General features: G+C 40.0%; 2 protein-coding genes across 2 annotated transcripts; both read right to left on the reverse strand.

Annotated features, from left to right (window-relative positions):
* Positions 1–4,364: 4,364 nt before the first annotated feature.
* On the reverse strand, positions 4,365–5,994 carry LOC105047549 (ethylene-responsive transcription factor CRF2). Its single transcript, XM_010926514.4, has one exon. The coding sequence runs from the start codon at positions 5,388–5,390 to the stop codon at positions 4,545–4,547; it is 846 nt and encodes a 281-aa protein (XP_010924816.1). The 5' UTR covers positions 5,391–5,994; the 3' UTR covers positions 4,365–4,544.
* A 3,366-nt stretch (positions 5,995–9,360) lies between these two features.
* On the reverse strand, positions 9,361–16,097 carry LOC105047548 (vacuolar protein sorting-associated protein 25). The gene is given in 8 exon segments (XM_010926512.4): positions 9,361–9,799; positions 10,107–10,182; positions 10,271–10,359; positions 10,496–10,549; positions 10,805–10,852; positions 10,855–10,943; positions 12,707–12,810; positions 15,946–16,097. Coding segments are annotated over 7 exon segments (537 nt in total). The 5' UTR covers positions 12,766–12,810; positions 15,946–16,097; the 3' UTR covers positions 9,361–9,677.
* Positions 16,098–16,162: the final 65 nt, after the last annotated feature.

Consider the following 16,162-nt stretch of genomic DNA (forward strand, 5'->3'; position numbering starts at 1 on the left):
GTCAGAGAGGTGACTGGGCAACAGTGAAATGTGGACAGAGAGCTCGATCGAGAGAGAGAGAGAGAGGGGGAGAGAGGAGCGAGCCTGTGTTTTTGGGAGTCGAGAGGTGGGAGAGACGGAGCGGATCGATCCCCTTGCACTGTTGCCCTCCCCGGTTTATATAGCGGAGCACGGTATGGCGCCGTCATTAATGGCGCGGACAAGCGAGGAACTGTCAACTCACTGTGGACTGTCAGAGTCGCCGTGAAAGTGTCACGTCGCCGTGCGGCTGTCAAACCACCAGGGTTGACGATGCCCTCGGCGGGACAATGCCCCTAGGTAGCCGTGCCGCATGTCGCTGTCAGAACTGACAAGATCTGGCGGCTGTACGGCGGTTGGAGGAGCCGACCGACCCAAAATCGGTGGCCAGCTGAGTGGTGTCGGACCCCTCCGTTGGTCGGCGAGTCTTTCGTGAGTCGGCCGTCGGACCTCTGGGTCCAGTCGGTCGGGAGAAGTGTGCCCGACATATCTCAGTCGGTCGTGAGCCGATAATTAGCTGGTGATGGCATCCGCCAGTCGGTTGCCCCGACCGTCAATCGGTCGGTACGGCCGTCGGTTGGTCGGGACAGAAGTCGGTCGGGCCGTCAGTCGGTCGGGCCACCAGTCGGTCGGTCGGTGGGTATCCCCCAACAACCCCTTTATTGGTAAATATAAATATCATGTCATAAAAAAAAAAAAAAGAAAAGATACCGAGTAGGGGATTCACGTCATTTCCCAAACTCAAGAGGAATGATAAATAGAGGTGCATTGCTTGGTTAGTATGATGATTAGCTCAAGCATAGCACCGTTACTTTGGAAACCAGCTTGGAATCACCTACCATGCAAGATGTTCTTCATTGTCATCGCCTCCATATATTTTCATACCATGATTTTTGTCTGGGTAAAGATGAAACAATTAGCCATGTTCTTCTTGAATGCCCGTAGATGGTGTAGGTATGGAGAATTGCTCCTATCTCCATCGTCCCTTCCTTCATGCTGGACACCTTTCTTTATCTAAAGGAGAGGGCATAACGAGGAAAGAACAAGAATGATGCAGTACTTATATTGCCTGCTGCATGGTTGGCAAGGAATGGTCGTGCTTTTGAAAATACTTAGCAAAGTCCTCGATGATGAAAGCTACACTAGCTTCTAGCTTCTAGGTTCATCCATGCCATGTCGTAGGAGGTTCTTGATGGTTAGGGAAATCCAGGCTTCTCTATCAGTATTTTCATTTTACTCCTGTGCTTTTTCTCATTTAGAATCCTCCACCTCTCAACTTCCTCGAAATCAACTTATGACAGTGATTAACAATCGAGCTCATGGAGGAGTAGGTTTTCTTTTACAAAAGTCCTAGTTGTTCCTTTGTGGATGCAGGTGGAGCATAACTATATGAGACTATTGGCACAAAAGGGTGGAGCTGCAGCAGCTAGGGAAGGACTCATACGATTATAGTACTTCAAGCAACCGCACTTTCTATTGGAAGCTGATTCAAAAACCATGATTAATTGGATAATTAAGCCAGCAACTTGGAGGATTACAAAATGCAGTAGCTAAAAATTTCTATATTTATTAGAGTATAAAAAAGTCACAATCGCTTATGCTTCTTCTTACATGTAAAGCATGTGAGTGACTAGCGCGGCAGCACCATAAGTTCAAACGTCTACTTACCATGAAATAGCCAGTCGAAAGTCATGGCAAGGAATGCATTTAGAAATCCCAAATCGGCTATTAAAGTGCTGCCCAAGATATGGACTATAGATTGCGGAAGGATTGAGGCTAAAACCTGCACAAAACTTCAGATTAGTCAAAATACCCCTTAAAAGAAGAGATGTTGGCAAAGGCCAAGCATGACCTGCATCCACTTCATGAGCTTCCATACCAAGACTCAAGCTTATGGGCTGGGCTTTCGAGTCTTTACTGGGCCATGTCATATTGTTCCATGGTGGAAGCCCGAGCGTTTGATTGAAACAAGAACAAGAAAAATTCTTTGTGCACCACGGGCGGCATAGAAAATCCGACGTGAAGTACATCATCTTGTCCGATTGATTTATATTGTCATTATTTTTTAACGTATATTTAATGTTTGTAGATCATCTTTTTCGTTTAAAAATTTTTTATGATGAAAATATCTTCGTCTTTTGATTATGATTTTTTTTTTTTTTTGTTTCATAAAAGGAGGGGGACTCAGCATAGCAACTCTCTCTGGATGAACCATAAGGGCCCCCTTCCATCAGAGAATGTCTAATACGTCAGATTAAGATGACTCACTTGACAAGCTAGACGGTCGTGGCTCCCCACCATAGGGTTAGGAGGAAAAACCTCCTGGCTCATGGGTGAGTACGTCACACCGATGCCCTACCAGGCATCCAGGCATATCAGAAACCACTTGGTGTGCACCTGACCATGGCATTGGGCATCCGATCTTTCATTTAATCTACGTCCATGCATTTCGAATCCCGATCATTTGCATGGAAGCATATGCCCGTTCTGCCTGTGCTACCATCCGAGGGGCATTATGACACCTCTTGATAAAAATTATAATATTTTTTTAAAAAAAATATGATATCTTTATCTTTTAAAAAAATCATGATATTTTTTTTAAAAATTATGACATTCCTTCTAAAAAATTATAATATTTTTTTTAAAAATTATATCATAATTTTTATAAAAAAATATAATAATTTTTAAAAAAAATATCATAATTTTTATGAAGATATATCAGAGAATAAAAATATTTTTATTATATAAAAATTTTTAATAAAAAATAATTTATAAATATTAAATATATATTAAAAAGTGATGATCAAATAAATCAATCGGATAAAATCGCGCGTCACGATCTCCTGCACCGCCCACGATGCACAGAGAACTGTTCAAAAGAACGAAGCTCAAAGTTTTTTAAGTTCCGAGAGCACGTCGCGGCGACCACTCGTGGGAGTTCAAAAAAGGAACGGGCTTCACGTGGCAGAAGTCGCGAGATCTAGCCACGCGTAGTCTTCGCTGAGACCATGTACATGTAGCCACTTGCCCTTCATGTCATATATAAAAATAGGAAAGAATTTGGTGACACTGGAATCTAATGCCCAAATACGGACGCAGCTTATAGTTGTGGAGCTTTTCTATTGCTCCGCTCTCCGGCAAAAATGTTACTTCTCTCTACTTGATTTTTATGTGGTTTAAAAATTTGTAAGTATCTATATGCACATAAATTAAAGTATGTATCTATTAAATTATGCTTGCAAGTGTGTATATACATATATTTTTTGTATACATATAATCGAATCAAGTTTTCAGTTTTTTATTATGAATTTATTTAAATCCAAAGCTGGCCAAATAAGACTTCGGTATAGTTTTGGATTAGATTAGTGGGTTATCAATCACAAATGATGCCCCTACATACAAGGATTAATTTATGACCCCAACTCAAACTTATTCAGCTAACTATACATGATATCATCATATATGGGTGCCATCTTTTCCTTACATGTGGCGTGTGGTAAGGTGATTTTTTTTAGCTGAACAATTTCCATATAAGAATTACTATTCTCCACATCCTTTTTATTTTTATTTTTAAAAAAAGCTTTCTTCTCATCTTATATTCTTGCTAAATACACTCATTATACCTAGATTTTGCTTTTCCTTGAAAGTGATACAATGCACATAACAATGAATTAGATAATATTATAGAAATGCAAAGTTCATTTTATTATACATCTAAACCACTAGCCATTTTAGCTTGCCATAAATATGAAGGGAGTTGATTTTTTTTTTCTATTTTTTTATTTTCCAAAATAACCTACAAAACTTTTAATTTTGTGTCACAAACTTATTGATATTGATATGGTCCGAAGTTGAAACCATCTACTATTACTGCTCAAACCATCGATCAATGGAAGATGACATGTGTTATGCACGTTTAACGCCATGGCAATCAAGAGTGGTTACGGCTCTAATAAGTTTAGGGTTGTTGATAATTATAACTCATCTATTAATCTTAAAGTTTGAAATGTAATGACCTCACAACATCATCTCTATATAAATAGGAACAGAAGATTCTCAAGTACAACATACTCTACATCATACTCTCAAGTACGGCGTATCTTACTTTTTATCTCTTCTTTATTGTTCCATCAAAATTTTATTTGACTTATGCATTGGAAGATCTCCCACTAAAACAAATCTAGTGATCTTCAATCCATTCTTGCTAGCAGATGAGACCTCTATTCCAAAACAAGTTAAATTTATCAAATTTCGTCAAATAGGATTTTGGTGGGAATAGATATTATTATATGAAGATGTACATTGACAAATAAGATGCATAGAACAGCATTTGAAGGCAAATCAAGTGGAAGATTAACTCCAGCATACAATGTTTCCATGAAGTCCAACTTTATCGCAAATTCTTAATACAGCTAAGGGAAAAATATATCAAAATTTTAATACTCTAGAAACATATAAACCAAAGGAAAGTAAAAAAAACAAGCCCGCCGCGTTTTCCCTCCGCCACAAAAGCGGCAGTTATCATATTATATTAGGAAGGGGTCGAGCGGGAATAAATCGTCGATCTCGTGGAAACAGTCGTCACCCGGCCAAGGTGTCGATCCGAAGTCCCACCCCGATTGGAGAACGCCCTCGTTCATCTCGTCCGTCAAAAACCCGATCCCCGCCGCGTCCTCCAAAATCCTCGGCTCCGGCGCCCCCAAGTCCAAGAATGCACCGTAGAGTGCCTCGTCTTCTAACGCCGAGAAGTCCTCCATGTTCTCTGGTAACCTCGCGGGCCCAGTCTTGACGCCGCCCTTCTCCTCGGACGAGGACGACGCTGAAGACAACCCCCGGAGAACGGAGGTCGGTGAGGAGACGCCGCGCGACTCGTCGCCGGACTCGTAGACGCCGGAGACAGAGGCGGGTTTGGCCTCCGGCGAGGTCTGGGCCGCGGAGGCGGCGCCGGTGAAGGTGGAGGGACAGAAATTGGTTGTGGCGCCGGGGCCGCGGAGCTGGATGGCGGCGGAGTCGTAGACCAGGGCGGCCTCCTCGGCGGTGTTGTAAGTGCCGAGCCACACCCGGACGCCTCGCCAAGGGTCGCGGATCTCCGCCGCGTACTTCCCCCAAGGCCGCCGCCGGACGCCGCGGAACTTCGTGTCCCCCACGGCCGCCGCGGCCTTCCTCCTCGCTCCACATCTTACTGGCCGGGTCCGGCACGGCAGAGCTACCCCTTCGTCGACGCCGGCGCCCGTGGCAGAGCAAGGGTCCACTGCAATCTCCCTGACCAGCCGCCCGATGCGGCGGCCGGAGGAGCAGCACTCATCGTCGCCAGAGGAGTCGGTGGCGTCGGGATCGTTCCAGAAGACCCTTAAAGTGCGCGGCTTGGTCATCTCTTTGGGTATTTGGAGGGGTATCTCTAATTCCGGTGACGGAAAGGTGGAAGCTTGACGATGGATTCGACTAAATCTCTGCTGCCCTGCTTCTTTCAACTATCCCTGGGGATAAAACGAGGTAACAAGATCATCCTTTTTTGGGAGAACAAAGACTATAAATGGCGGTAAGAAAGAGGGATTCCTCTGAGATTTGGCAGGGGAATAAAGACTAAAGTGTGAAGGGTTTAAAAAGGAGAATAGAAATGTAACGGTAAAAAATTTCCGAAGAGAAGTTGGGGAGAACGTGGGAGGGAAAAGAGGACGAAGTTATACGGAATATGGAGTGGAATAAGGAACAAAGGATAGAGAGGGAGAGGTGCGAAGAGCAGGAGTGAAAGGAGAGGTTTCGAGGAAAGTGGAGGGAGGTAAAAGGAGTAGAAGGGGATCAGAGAAATAGAGGAGTAATATTAAATAGAAGAGAGGAGGAAAGGGATAACGGTTGGGGAGAAGATAAGATGTCAGCAGAGTACTTGCTACGTTGTTGGTGACTCCTTTGTTTTATATATACAGAGAGAGATATGGAAGCTGCGGACGCTGCCTTTAGGAGTGAGTGGGAGGGACAAGGGCGAATGGGGAGGGACAAGTGTGTTTTATGGAATCTGCTCGCATCGGTGTTTTATGGAACCTGCTCGCATCGGTGTTTTAAAGGATTTCCCGACAGCCGAGATCGAACAGCACGTTCGATAAGATTTTGTATTTTGGTCCTAATCTTTTTTAAAAATTAACTCCTTATATAAAGCAGCTGTCTGATAGCAGACAGCAAACAGCATTCTTCAAAGGAAATAAATAAGGAGAAGCTTAATTTACTTAAAAAAAAAAAAAGAGAAAGTTGAATATATGCTGGTTCTAAGCTCCTACTTAGCCAAGCAAGTTGGGCCCCATGATTGATGGTTAATGTTTTTATCTCGATAAAAAGGTGGGAGGCGGAAAGTCCACCTGCTTCACCGGTCCGATAGACACCTAGTCTTTTTGTTGCTGGAAGGCAAAGCAATGTTGGGGCGGAGGCTCTCCCTCAACCGCGCCAGCTCTTTCTAAGAAACAAGTGCAGCTCTGACCAAAGGAGGACTAAGAGTGCAACTTTAAATGATCTCCAATAAAAGAAAGAGTCAAGCCCTTCCAGACCACCGAAGGCAAAAATATTGTTGGCTTGGCATGGTAAGCACCGGCCCGAATCAATGGGATCTTTTGATTCGGCATTAGTTAGCGAGCATCATGCAAAGTTGATGGGGTGTCTCCATGTATGATCGCAGATGCCTCATCCTCTCTCATGATGCAGGAAGGGCCGATTAGTGCTTCTACCTATCGGTCTCTTGCATGGTTCGGAGGCTTGGAGATTATTGATGGACAAATTTGTCGTGGATCTAGAATAAAATCATTCAATTTTTTTCTTTTATTATATCTAATAACGATATTTATATTGCTATCATTTATAAAAAAATAAAATAATTTCATCATAAATTTATAGTAGATCTAATCCATCTAATAACTTCTTCTAGTTTGGATCCTGGCCCATGGGTTTCAAGCAAGGAAGGAAGGGTGAGATTAGGACACGTGACTGTACGTTTGTTCTTTTTATCGTGTACAGAGTAGATTATTATAGGAGTAAGTGATATTTAAGGGTGGCGTGATGACAAGGGCTGCTGTGAAATTAAAGGTCACATGGAATGGGTCATCACAAATATATGGATTGTCATTACATTGAGCCTCAGCATCTATTAATGTCAAGTTTTATGTCTTCCATCTTACCTTGGCATTGACATTGAAATTGATAGTTATTGATGACCGGAATCTTTTTTTTTTTTTTTTTTAGTGCAACGTAGAACGTGTGATTTCTTGCATAGCATCTGCTAATTTCTCATAATTGATGTGCATTTCTCCACCTCTTCCAACGTTATATGTAATTATTATTTTATATAAATCTAATATATTCTTGATGGACCTAGATGTGGAAAGTGGAAACATCTACTGACCATGCCCCATCTAAAAGATTATTTAGTTATTAACAAGATGATAAAACTGAAATGCAAACCATCTTGAGGTCCTGGACCTCCTATAATATAATGATTGAGACAATGCTTTCAAACAATGTTCTGCATATTCTAATGTTGGTTTTCTTGTCAATTTCCTGGGTTTAAGGAAAAAAAATTAATATCCGTCTTGATATTTTTAATTACAAGCTTTTTCGTATGCCAGAAAAGTAGAAGATTTCAATTTCATTGCGACTAATTTCTTCGACTTCCTTGTTCAAAAAAATATGCCAAAAGAGTTATTACATTTTGTCTTTTAATATATCAATCTTTATAGCTCGAGATTTTTGACAAGTGTGGGGCTGTAACTACTGAAAAAATCTGAAGATAAAATGCAACAAATTCACCTCCATGCAGGGAGGAGAATATATGTCAAGACTTGGACACTTGATATCTCTGGTGTCGAATTATGGTTACGGGCAGCAGCATCCTAATGGCCATTTTTATGACCTGAGATGGTAGGTCCCACAAACTAATGCCTAAAATAAAAACCCGGGGCCAAGCTCACCTAATCCACCGGGACCGGCCCGCGAGTGGACCATCAAACGCTCGAATCCTTGTCAAGTGGGGCACTCGGCTTCATGGCTCCAAAAATCTTCGTTATGTAAGACAAAACCAAAATCTCTTAAAGTACGAGATGTTGAGGCATACTTAAGAATGTGGGAGCCTGTTGTCACTCTTTAATTGGCTCCCCACTCACGTAAATACTTATAGCTTGGAAACCAGATAAAATAATTAGGACAAGATTGCTTTGAAGTTTGCATTTAAATGGAGAGCTGTTATGCCATTTGCCATGCTGATTAATTTTGTTCTGTCAGATAATCTCAATAAGATTTTTTTTTTTTTTGAAAAGAATATAACAATTGTCAATTTTTTTTTTTTTTTTGCCTCGAACTGTGTGAATCAGTCTACTTAGAGCTCATAGAGAATGAATGAAATCTGGAGGAATTGATATGATGTATAACCATGGATGATGCTATGGGATGACAACTTTTTCTGAGCAGATGACATTAACAACCGTATAAATTTGCTGAATCTTATTCTCTGAAATCTTGATTCAGCAGCTGAAAATGCTAAAATATTCGAAAAAAGGCTGGACTTAAACCAACTCTATAATCTGCATCACTTAGAGACCCCAAATGGAATGGTGTATGCCGTTTGGAGCCCCTTATCTCTTTCCAAAAGAACAGGAAAGAGAAATCCAAGGCACCTGTTTCACAAGATTCTGGAATTCCAGACACCAGAAATCAGAAACGTAACATGTTTGACAGGAAAATCATAACAGCTTTTTTTTTTTTTTTAATGGAAAAACAACCATAACAGATTGATTAGATTCTGATCTCCTGCCAACAAAAACATCATAAGAGAGGAGAATCGTAGACAAAAGCAACGCAAAATAGGGGGCTTGGATCTGGGATGCTTGCGCTGCAAAACATGGGGGGATCTTCCTGGAGATCCTTCAGCTCCTTCTTGGAAGCCATATCACAACGACAGAAGAAGAAAGGAGTTTATGAATGATCCGTGCTATTTATGGATTCAGATTCTAACGGAACATCCCGATATATCTCATGGGATATCGAGACAGGATACCATCCCATATGTTGAGGTAGATCATCCTGCTAACGCCCCTATCCCAAGTGTTGGAACGGAGCGGAATGATGATGCGTTTCGTTCCATGAAAAAATCGAAACAACCCCGTCTTATGGGATTTAAAATTTTAGTCCTATCAATAAAAAAGAAGAAGAAGAATAAGAAAAAGAAGAAAGGAGAAGACAGAGACCAATAACAATGGAAGAAAGGGAATAATAATGAGTAGACAGAGAGCTCTCCATCCCTTTCCTTTTTTCAAAATTGATGTGTGTAAACCTCCAACCCAGCTAACATAAATCAACGATCGGGTGTTCAAAAAACAAAGAAGTCTTCTGTTCATTCATGGTTAACAGCTACGGTATACGAACGCAAGGCAGAGCAACAAGTGCAACTACAATGAAGCCTCCCAGTTGAAACTTCTTGGTGCCAACCACCACCAAGCACCATTTACTCATAGACTACATTCTGGCTTTTTTATGATATTTCAGTAAAGGAGATTTGGACTAGCACACATTTTGTTCATCAGTCTCAAATACAAGGCATAAAATATGAAGATATTTGAGGATTAGAAAATTGGTTGGCAAATGGCAAAAATTAGCCAGCTGTAAGGAAACAGGAAATATAAAATTTAAGCAGAGAATTTCACTCCTTCATCGTCTGCTGAAGTCCCCTTGAAGATTGCTGCTTTACCCTTCTGTTCCAGTAACCTCAGGGCACGCATCAGCACACCACGATCAATCCCAGCAAGATCTAGAAGCAAAGGAAGTACATTGCATATGAAAAAGTTAACAATAGCCATTCCAGCAGAAGACCAATTATATGGTAATGTTCGACAAGGACAAGTAACCAATAAGTGAATCCATAATAATCAATACTCACTAAGCAAATAATCATAGCAGGAGCATACCATCAAAAGACAAACCAACACACCACCCCACTCCTCACCACCCCCCCCCCCACCCCAACAAAAAAAACCACCAAAAGAAAAAAAGTTCAACAATGTCTATAAAATTGTTACATCTAAAAGACAATCCAACATTGAGGGATTTAGGATTACCAGTCCCACGAGTTTCAATTCCTGATCGTATATCCTCAACAGTCATGACGCTGTCTTCAAATCCATTTTCTTTTACCTGATCAAAATGCAGAAAGAAAACCAGAAATAATAAGCACATGCCAATATCATTGTAATCGTTGGAAATTGAATTAAAGTCAACTCACAAAGTTCAAAATATAAGCTGCCCAATCTTGAATTCTTCGCCACAGAATAAGACATTTCTTGTGACTTTTGTCCATCCATTCTGCATGACCTGCAAAAGTGAACAAGTTAAGCAAAGTCATTTACTTTCATTATGTTGCAACTATAATATTCTTTACCTTCTCTCAAACTATTTCACCAAACAACTACACTATATATTTAACTTTCAAATAAAAATCATGACAAACCTTCAGCAACCAGAGCATTTAGAAATACCTTTCTTGCCTCATGGCTGAGAGATCCTGCATGCACACCATGAAATTTCAGTAACACACCCATGAAAAAAATAAGAAACCACCAGCAAATGACAATTAGAGAATCATATGTTTAACACAGCATCTGAGGCAAAAAAACTAAGCTATTTCAATCACATACTAAGGAGGCCCAACCAAAAAAATGTTTTAAAGAAGCCATTCATATCCTATAAATATTCCTTTTCTTTTCAAATTGTTGATCTCAAATTACAAACACTCGTAAGAATTCATGTATTTACTTACTTTCAATGACTGGATTAGAAAATAGGGGGAAATCTTCTTCGAGTCCAAAACAAATATTTTTTGATTTCTACAGTAATCAAGTATTAGTTCCTTCCATAGTTGCACTTGCTTCTCACGTGTTTCCCTTACCGGCTGCAAACTACAAGAACATATATAATAAAGTTACGTGCATTAGGCCTGCTGCTGAAGTTGAAAAGGAACAAAATTATCATGACAAGGGCAATATCAACAGAAATATAAATAACATACAATGTTTCAGTGGTACAAAGGGCTAGCAATACTTACTAAAAATTGCATTAAACCAAACGGTGTGAACTTATTTTCCTTAACATTGAGGAAGTTGTGTGGCAATTGGATCATATTAAAACAATCAATACAAATTTTATTAGGACTCTGGCAATTTCCAGTAAAAACACACCAACCTGCCAAAAATAGGAAGATCTGGCAGGGGTTGCATACTCTGGTTGGGTTCAGGTTTTGCCACTGAGGAATTGACAGGATGAAGGGTGAGTCTGATTTAAAAATTTAAAGCAAGGCCCTGGGCTCCGCACCCATTTGGCAATTAACTCAAACAGGGAAAGACCCCAACAATCATTCTAAAAGATCAAGAATTTATACCATATGACTATTACATATGTCTACTACAAATATACTTCAAGCTTCATGCCTTATCCCACCTACCATCTGTTTTATGGAACAAAGGGTGGCCCATCAAAGCTTGAGAACTACATAGCTAATTCTTAGCCTGACAACATTCATGATTTGGGACCAAATATTTGGTGACATAACTTTTAGTTACAAGAGTAGCTTACCTTGTGGGAAGAGAAACTTATCTTATTTGTTATACAACCAAAGCTCATGTAATGGAGGAGAAACCTAAGGTTATACTCAAATAGTGTCTAGACAAAGATGAAGATGCAAGATCTACTAATAGGTATTTGTCATGTACAAGTTATAAGGAAAAGAAAAGAGTGGCACAAAATACCCTAAAGATATCAGATAAGTTTTGAACAAAAAAGGCTTTCTGTATAATAATTTGTGCAACTTTTGTGATGACAATTGACAACCGAATATAGGTATATATGGTAATATTATCTAATTCTGCTAAGGCAAAGTGGGTAATTTCTACATTAAAAATCAAAGATTAAGAATGAGCATGGTACTAATCTTTAAGAAAGCATTGAATGAAGAAACAGAGAAATGGGAACAAAGAGAACACAAGCCAATTGGTTCTAAGCCAGGAGACCAAACTAGAAAGACAAACATGGCTACATCCTAAAGGATGTGAATAATTTCAGGCCAAATAAGTAAGCCAACATGGTAACACTTGCAAAAACTCACAGTAGAAAACTACAGTAAAGTCATCTTTGATAATATATGAGTTGTAACTATAGTCAAATCTGGATGTTAATCAGAACTTAATTCCGAAAGCCAAAGTTCTATAGATCTATTCTAAGATGGCCTAAATATAACACCATGCCTAAGGTTCAGACTTAGATGCATATGCATGATAATGAGGCCCTAGGTTTATATGCAGTAAATCAACTCGCTGATGTCATAAATTGAGCTATTATCTATCACTTACCAATAATTCATTTTTAGGTTTAGCATAACCCTTATGGCACTGTCCACTTATATATCATTCAGAAGAAACTTTGTAATGAGAAAAACAGAATTCAAGTTTTGAGAACTGATTTAATTAAAAGTTGTTCATCTGTTGATTACTGATGCGCCGAGAAAGAAGAGAGGAAAAACATACCAGTTGGCTAGATCAAGATCATAATAAAGAAACATATTCATTCTTCTATCATGATTTAAAACAATTAAAAATTTCTTAAAAGGATCCAATAACAAGAACTTTAGAAGGAGCCAAATTTAAAATGAAGAGATTTGAAAGATTACGTGAAGTAGGGTGGATAATTGAAGAAGTAGGGCAGCTTAAAGTCCCCTAATTTCTGCATCTTACCACTCTTTCACTTCCAAGCTCAGGATCTTCTACTTCACTTCTGCAAAAACATTAACAAATATAACTTCCAAGCACATTTGGTTTCGAATGGGAAAAAGAAAATTTCTACCAATAATTGGGGAAAAAAGCACAAGGAATACATCAAAACATGTAGAGAATAATTCATATTGCTACAATAAATGTTACAAAGTGAACGTGGTCTAAATTACTAAATTGAAGATCCTGGTATCTCTTGAGAAGGTACATAATACTATGAAAGTCATGATATTGTAGTAATCAAAATTGGTGCTTTTTGAGAGATTTTAATTTTTTTAAACAATAAAAGCAAACTTTCTTTTTACATAACAGAGATACCATATTGTCTACCATTCTTTTACAACATACACTACATTTTTATTTGAGGTACTCCATTTGAATCAATAATACTAAAATGGGTTGGACTAATTAGCGTATATAAGTAGTTTGTGGAATGGACAGAAACTACAATTCCAAAGGAAAAGTTTCTAAAATTAAGGCTTGAACAAGGTAAAAGGTAGATTCATCAATCACTTGAGAACTAGAAAAGGGGGAAAAATCCCACACAACTAATACACACAACTAAAACAAAATAAAGCACAATAAAACAAAGAAAATTGGGGAAATGGAAGCTCCATTCATAAGAGTTACTATGCTTGCACAATCTTTCTTGCAAGTTGAAATGATGGGTGAAACCAAGGTTCGCTGTCTCGATATCAGATCCCGTACGAATGAAATCCCACTATAGTATCAATATGTGGTACAGTACGGCATGTCTGTATCCATACAGACTAGTTCAGCATACCAATACAGTATCGATACGGTATGGTACGTCCTGTACCATCTGGTATGAGACGATACGGCAAATGCTTGGTGAAACCCTAGCACCAAGCACCTTATTGGTTTGAAAGCCCAAAAGAGAGAGATAGGGGCTTTGGCCTAAAAACCTAGTCCACAGGGTTCACAAGACAATTGCATGAAATATATATATAATCACTTTGTAGACTTTATTTATGAAGCCTACTACTAGATATAGGAGCTATTTGGATCCCTACAACTCAACCCATCTACATGTTGAGTTGCAACAATGGCCTAGCATGTGCATCTAGATGCCTGCAACTTGTCTACATGCCGCAGGGCGTGCCACAAGCTGATGCAACTCAAGCTAAAAAAGGCTACATGTCATCTTTGCAGCCATAATTATTGCGACACGAGCTGCAAGACTTGAGTTGCCTCAAGCATTCGCCCTTCACTTCCACCCTTCCCTCTTTTGCTCCCATTGCCTCTTTTTTTCCTGCATCTCTTCCTACTCCTTCCCCCTCTTGTCCACCACTACCCACAACCCTCATCCACCTCCACATCCTCCCTTACCCCAACCCTCCTTCAACCTCTCCACATGCAGCTCCTCTCTCTCCTCCACCCCTTCCCCCTCCATCATCCCCCCTGCACCTCCCTTACTTCCTCCTACTCCTTCCACTTCTCCTTCATTGCCATCGCTGATGCTCCATTTCCATTTTCTCCCTTTTCCTGCTCTTCCTTCAACTTCTTTGCCCACCACTCCTTCCTCGCCCCCTCTTCCCCCTCTACTACTCCCCCCTGCCTCTTTTATCACCCCTCCCCCTACTCTTTCCCCATCGCCTCCTTCACCTAGTGAGCAGCCTTTCCATCTCCATTGCCCCAAGCCCCAGCTTCTCTATTCTTCTCCTTCTTCTATATATCTATTGCTCCTTCTCTCGTCCTCTACTCCCTCCCCCTCATTTTCTCCTTCCTCCTTCAAATAATTGAGATTCAGCCTCCTATAACTCAATCACATACAACTCAAATTGCAGGCAACTTGAGCTACAGTGCAACTTGAATTGTACGGTTCCAAACAAACCTTACAACTTTAGCTGCAGCGCAACTTGCATTGCACGGTTCCAAATCGACGTTAAAACATGGTGCAAAATATAGATGATATGGTCTCTACATATGACAAAGGATCTGCCATATTTATTTAATACGGATGGTGTTAGCTAGTTAGCTAATTGAATGGGGAAAAAGTGTCATGATCCTACCAAGCATGTGGTATTGGGATCAAGTTCAACAAGGAAAAACGACAAGGGGCTTCCCACAAAAAAAAAAATTTCTTGGTGTGGAAAGCTATTTTTTCAGTTTTGGATAAACCTCTAGTACATTCACATCTACTACCTTTTGATAACGATTGCTTGTTGTATGACAAGAAGCAAATGCACAACTTGTAGACCCTGGACGAGTTGGGTTTGAGCAATTTAAGTTCAAGATGTTTTACATAGCCTTATAGAAAAAGTGCTATTTTTGGTGAAATAAAAGATGAAAACCTCTAAATGCATATTTTGCTCCCACATATAGCCGTCATAAAATCAATGGAATTTCAGCAATGTCAATTACAAGTTGGATTAAGGTGCTCGGAAAAGAATTTGTATGGAGGTAAATATTAAGAGGATTAGATACTTAATTTTTTAGTTGCACCTAAGAGGAGTGCTTTCAATCATTAGTTTAAATAAGGGGGCTGTTAGGATGATGTAAGTTTTATCCATAAATGTTTCAGGACATTCTTCACTCGACACTAAAAGAGCCTCTTGAAGCATAAGAGCCCCTACAGTACTGTCGCAAGTAGCATATGTAACAAATTCACAGCAGAAAAGTAGAGAATGACAATACGCTTAACAAATAACACGAGCTCATAAAGAATAACTTAAGCATGGTAGAATTCTTCAGATGTAGAGCGCGGGTTGTAAACAGCATATGCGATATGTCATTTGCTAAATGAAATCAGCACCATGGAATCGTTATATGGTTCTGGTTTTTGATATTCCGATGAATTTAAGAACATTGGAGGTGCAAACGTTGTGCATCATCCAATAACACGAAATTATAAAAGATACCAGATTTAAGTGTAGAGGATAACAGAACTAATTAAATACCAAATCCTACATAAAACAAGTAGAGCTTCATATATTTGAGAATATATCCCTTGGATTTGGACATCGCTGAGCCAAAAAGACTAAGAATCCTCGAATATAAAATTGGAATTTTTTCTTCTGCGTCTTGTGATGAAACCCTCCTCGAGATCACAGGCACGCACAGAAAGCGAAGGCCACCGGGGTTGCTGGGGGGGTAAAAGGCGATGGGAGAAGCTTACCTAGACGTCGCCGCGGCAGAAGAGTGATGGAGTTTACGCGCGCCGGCCAGGGAATCGAGGTGCTATGGCTGGCCGGTGGGCGGCTTGGATCGGGCCAACCTCGCCTAAAAGACGTAAGTTGATAGATAGACACCTATTTTTTTACCGGTACACTCGCCTTGGATCGCAGTCCTCGATTGGAGGAACCTAATAAGGTGGGTCGTATTCAAAAAAAGGT

The sequence above is a fragment of the Elaeis guineensis genome, chromosome 6 (assembly GCF_000442705.2).
Source record: "Elaeis guineensis isolate ETL-2024a chromosome 6, EG11, whole genome shotgun sequence".
Classification (NCBI taxonomy): domain Eukaryota; kingdom Viridiplantae; phylum Streptophyta; class Magnoliopsida; order Arecales; family Arecaceae; genus Elaeis; species Elaeis guineensis.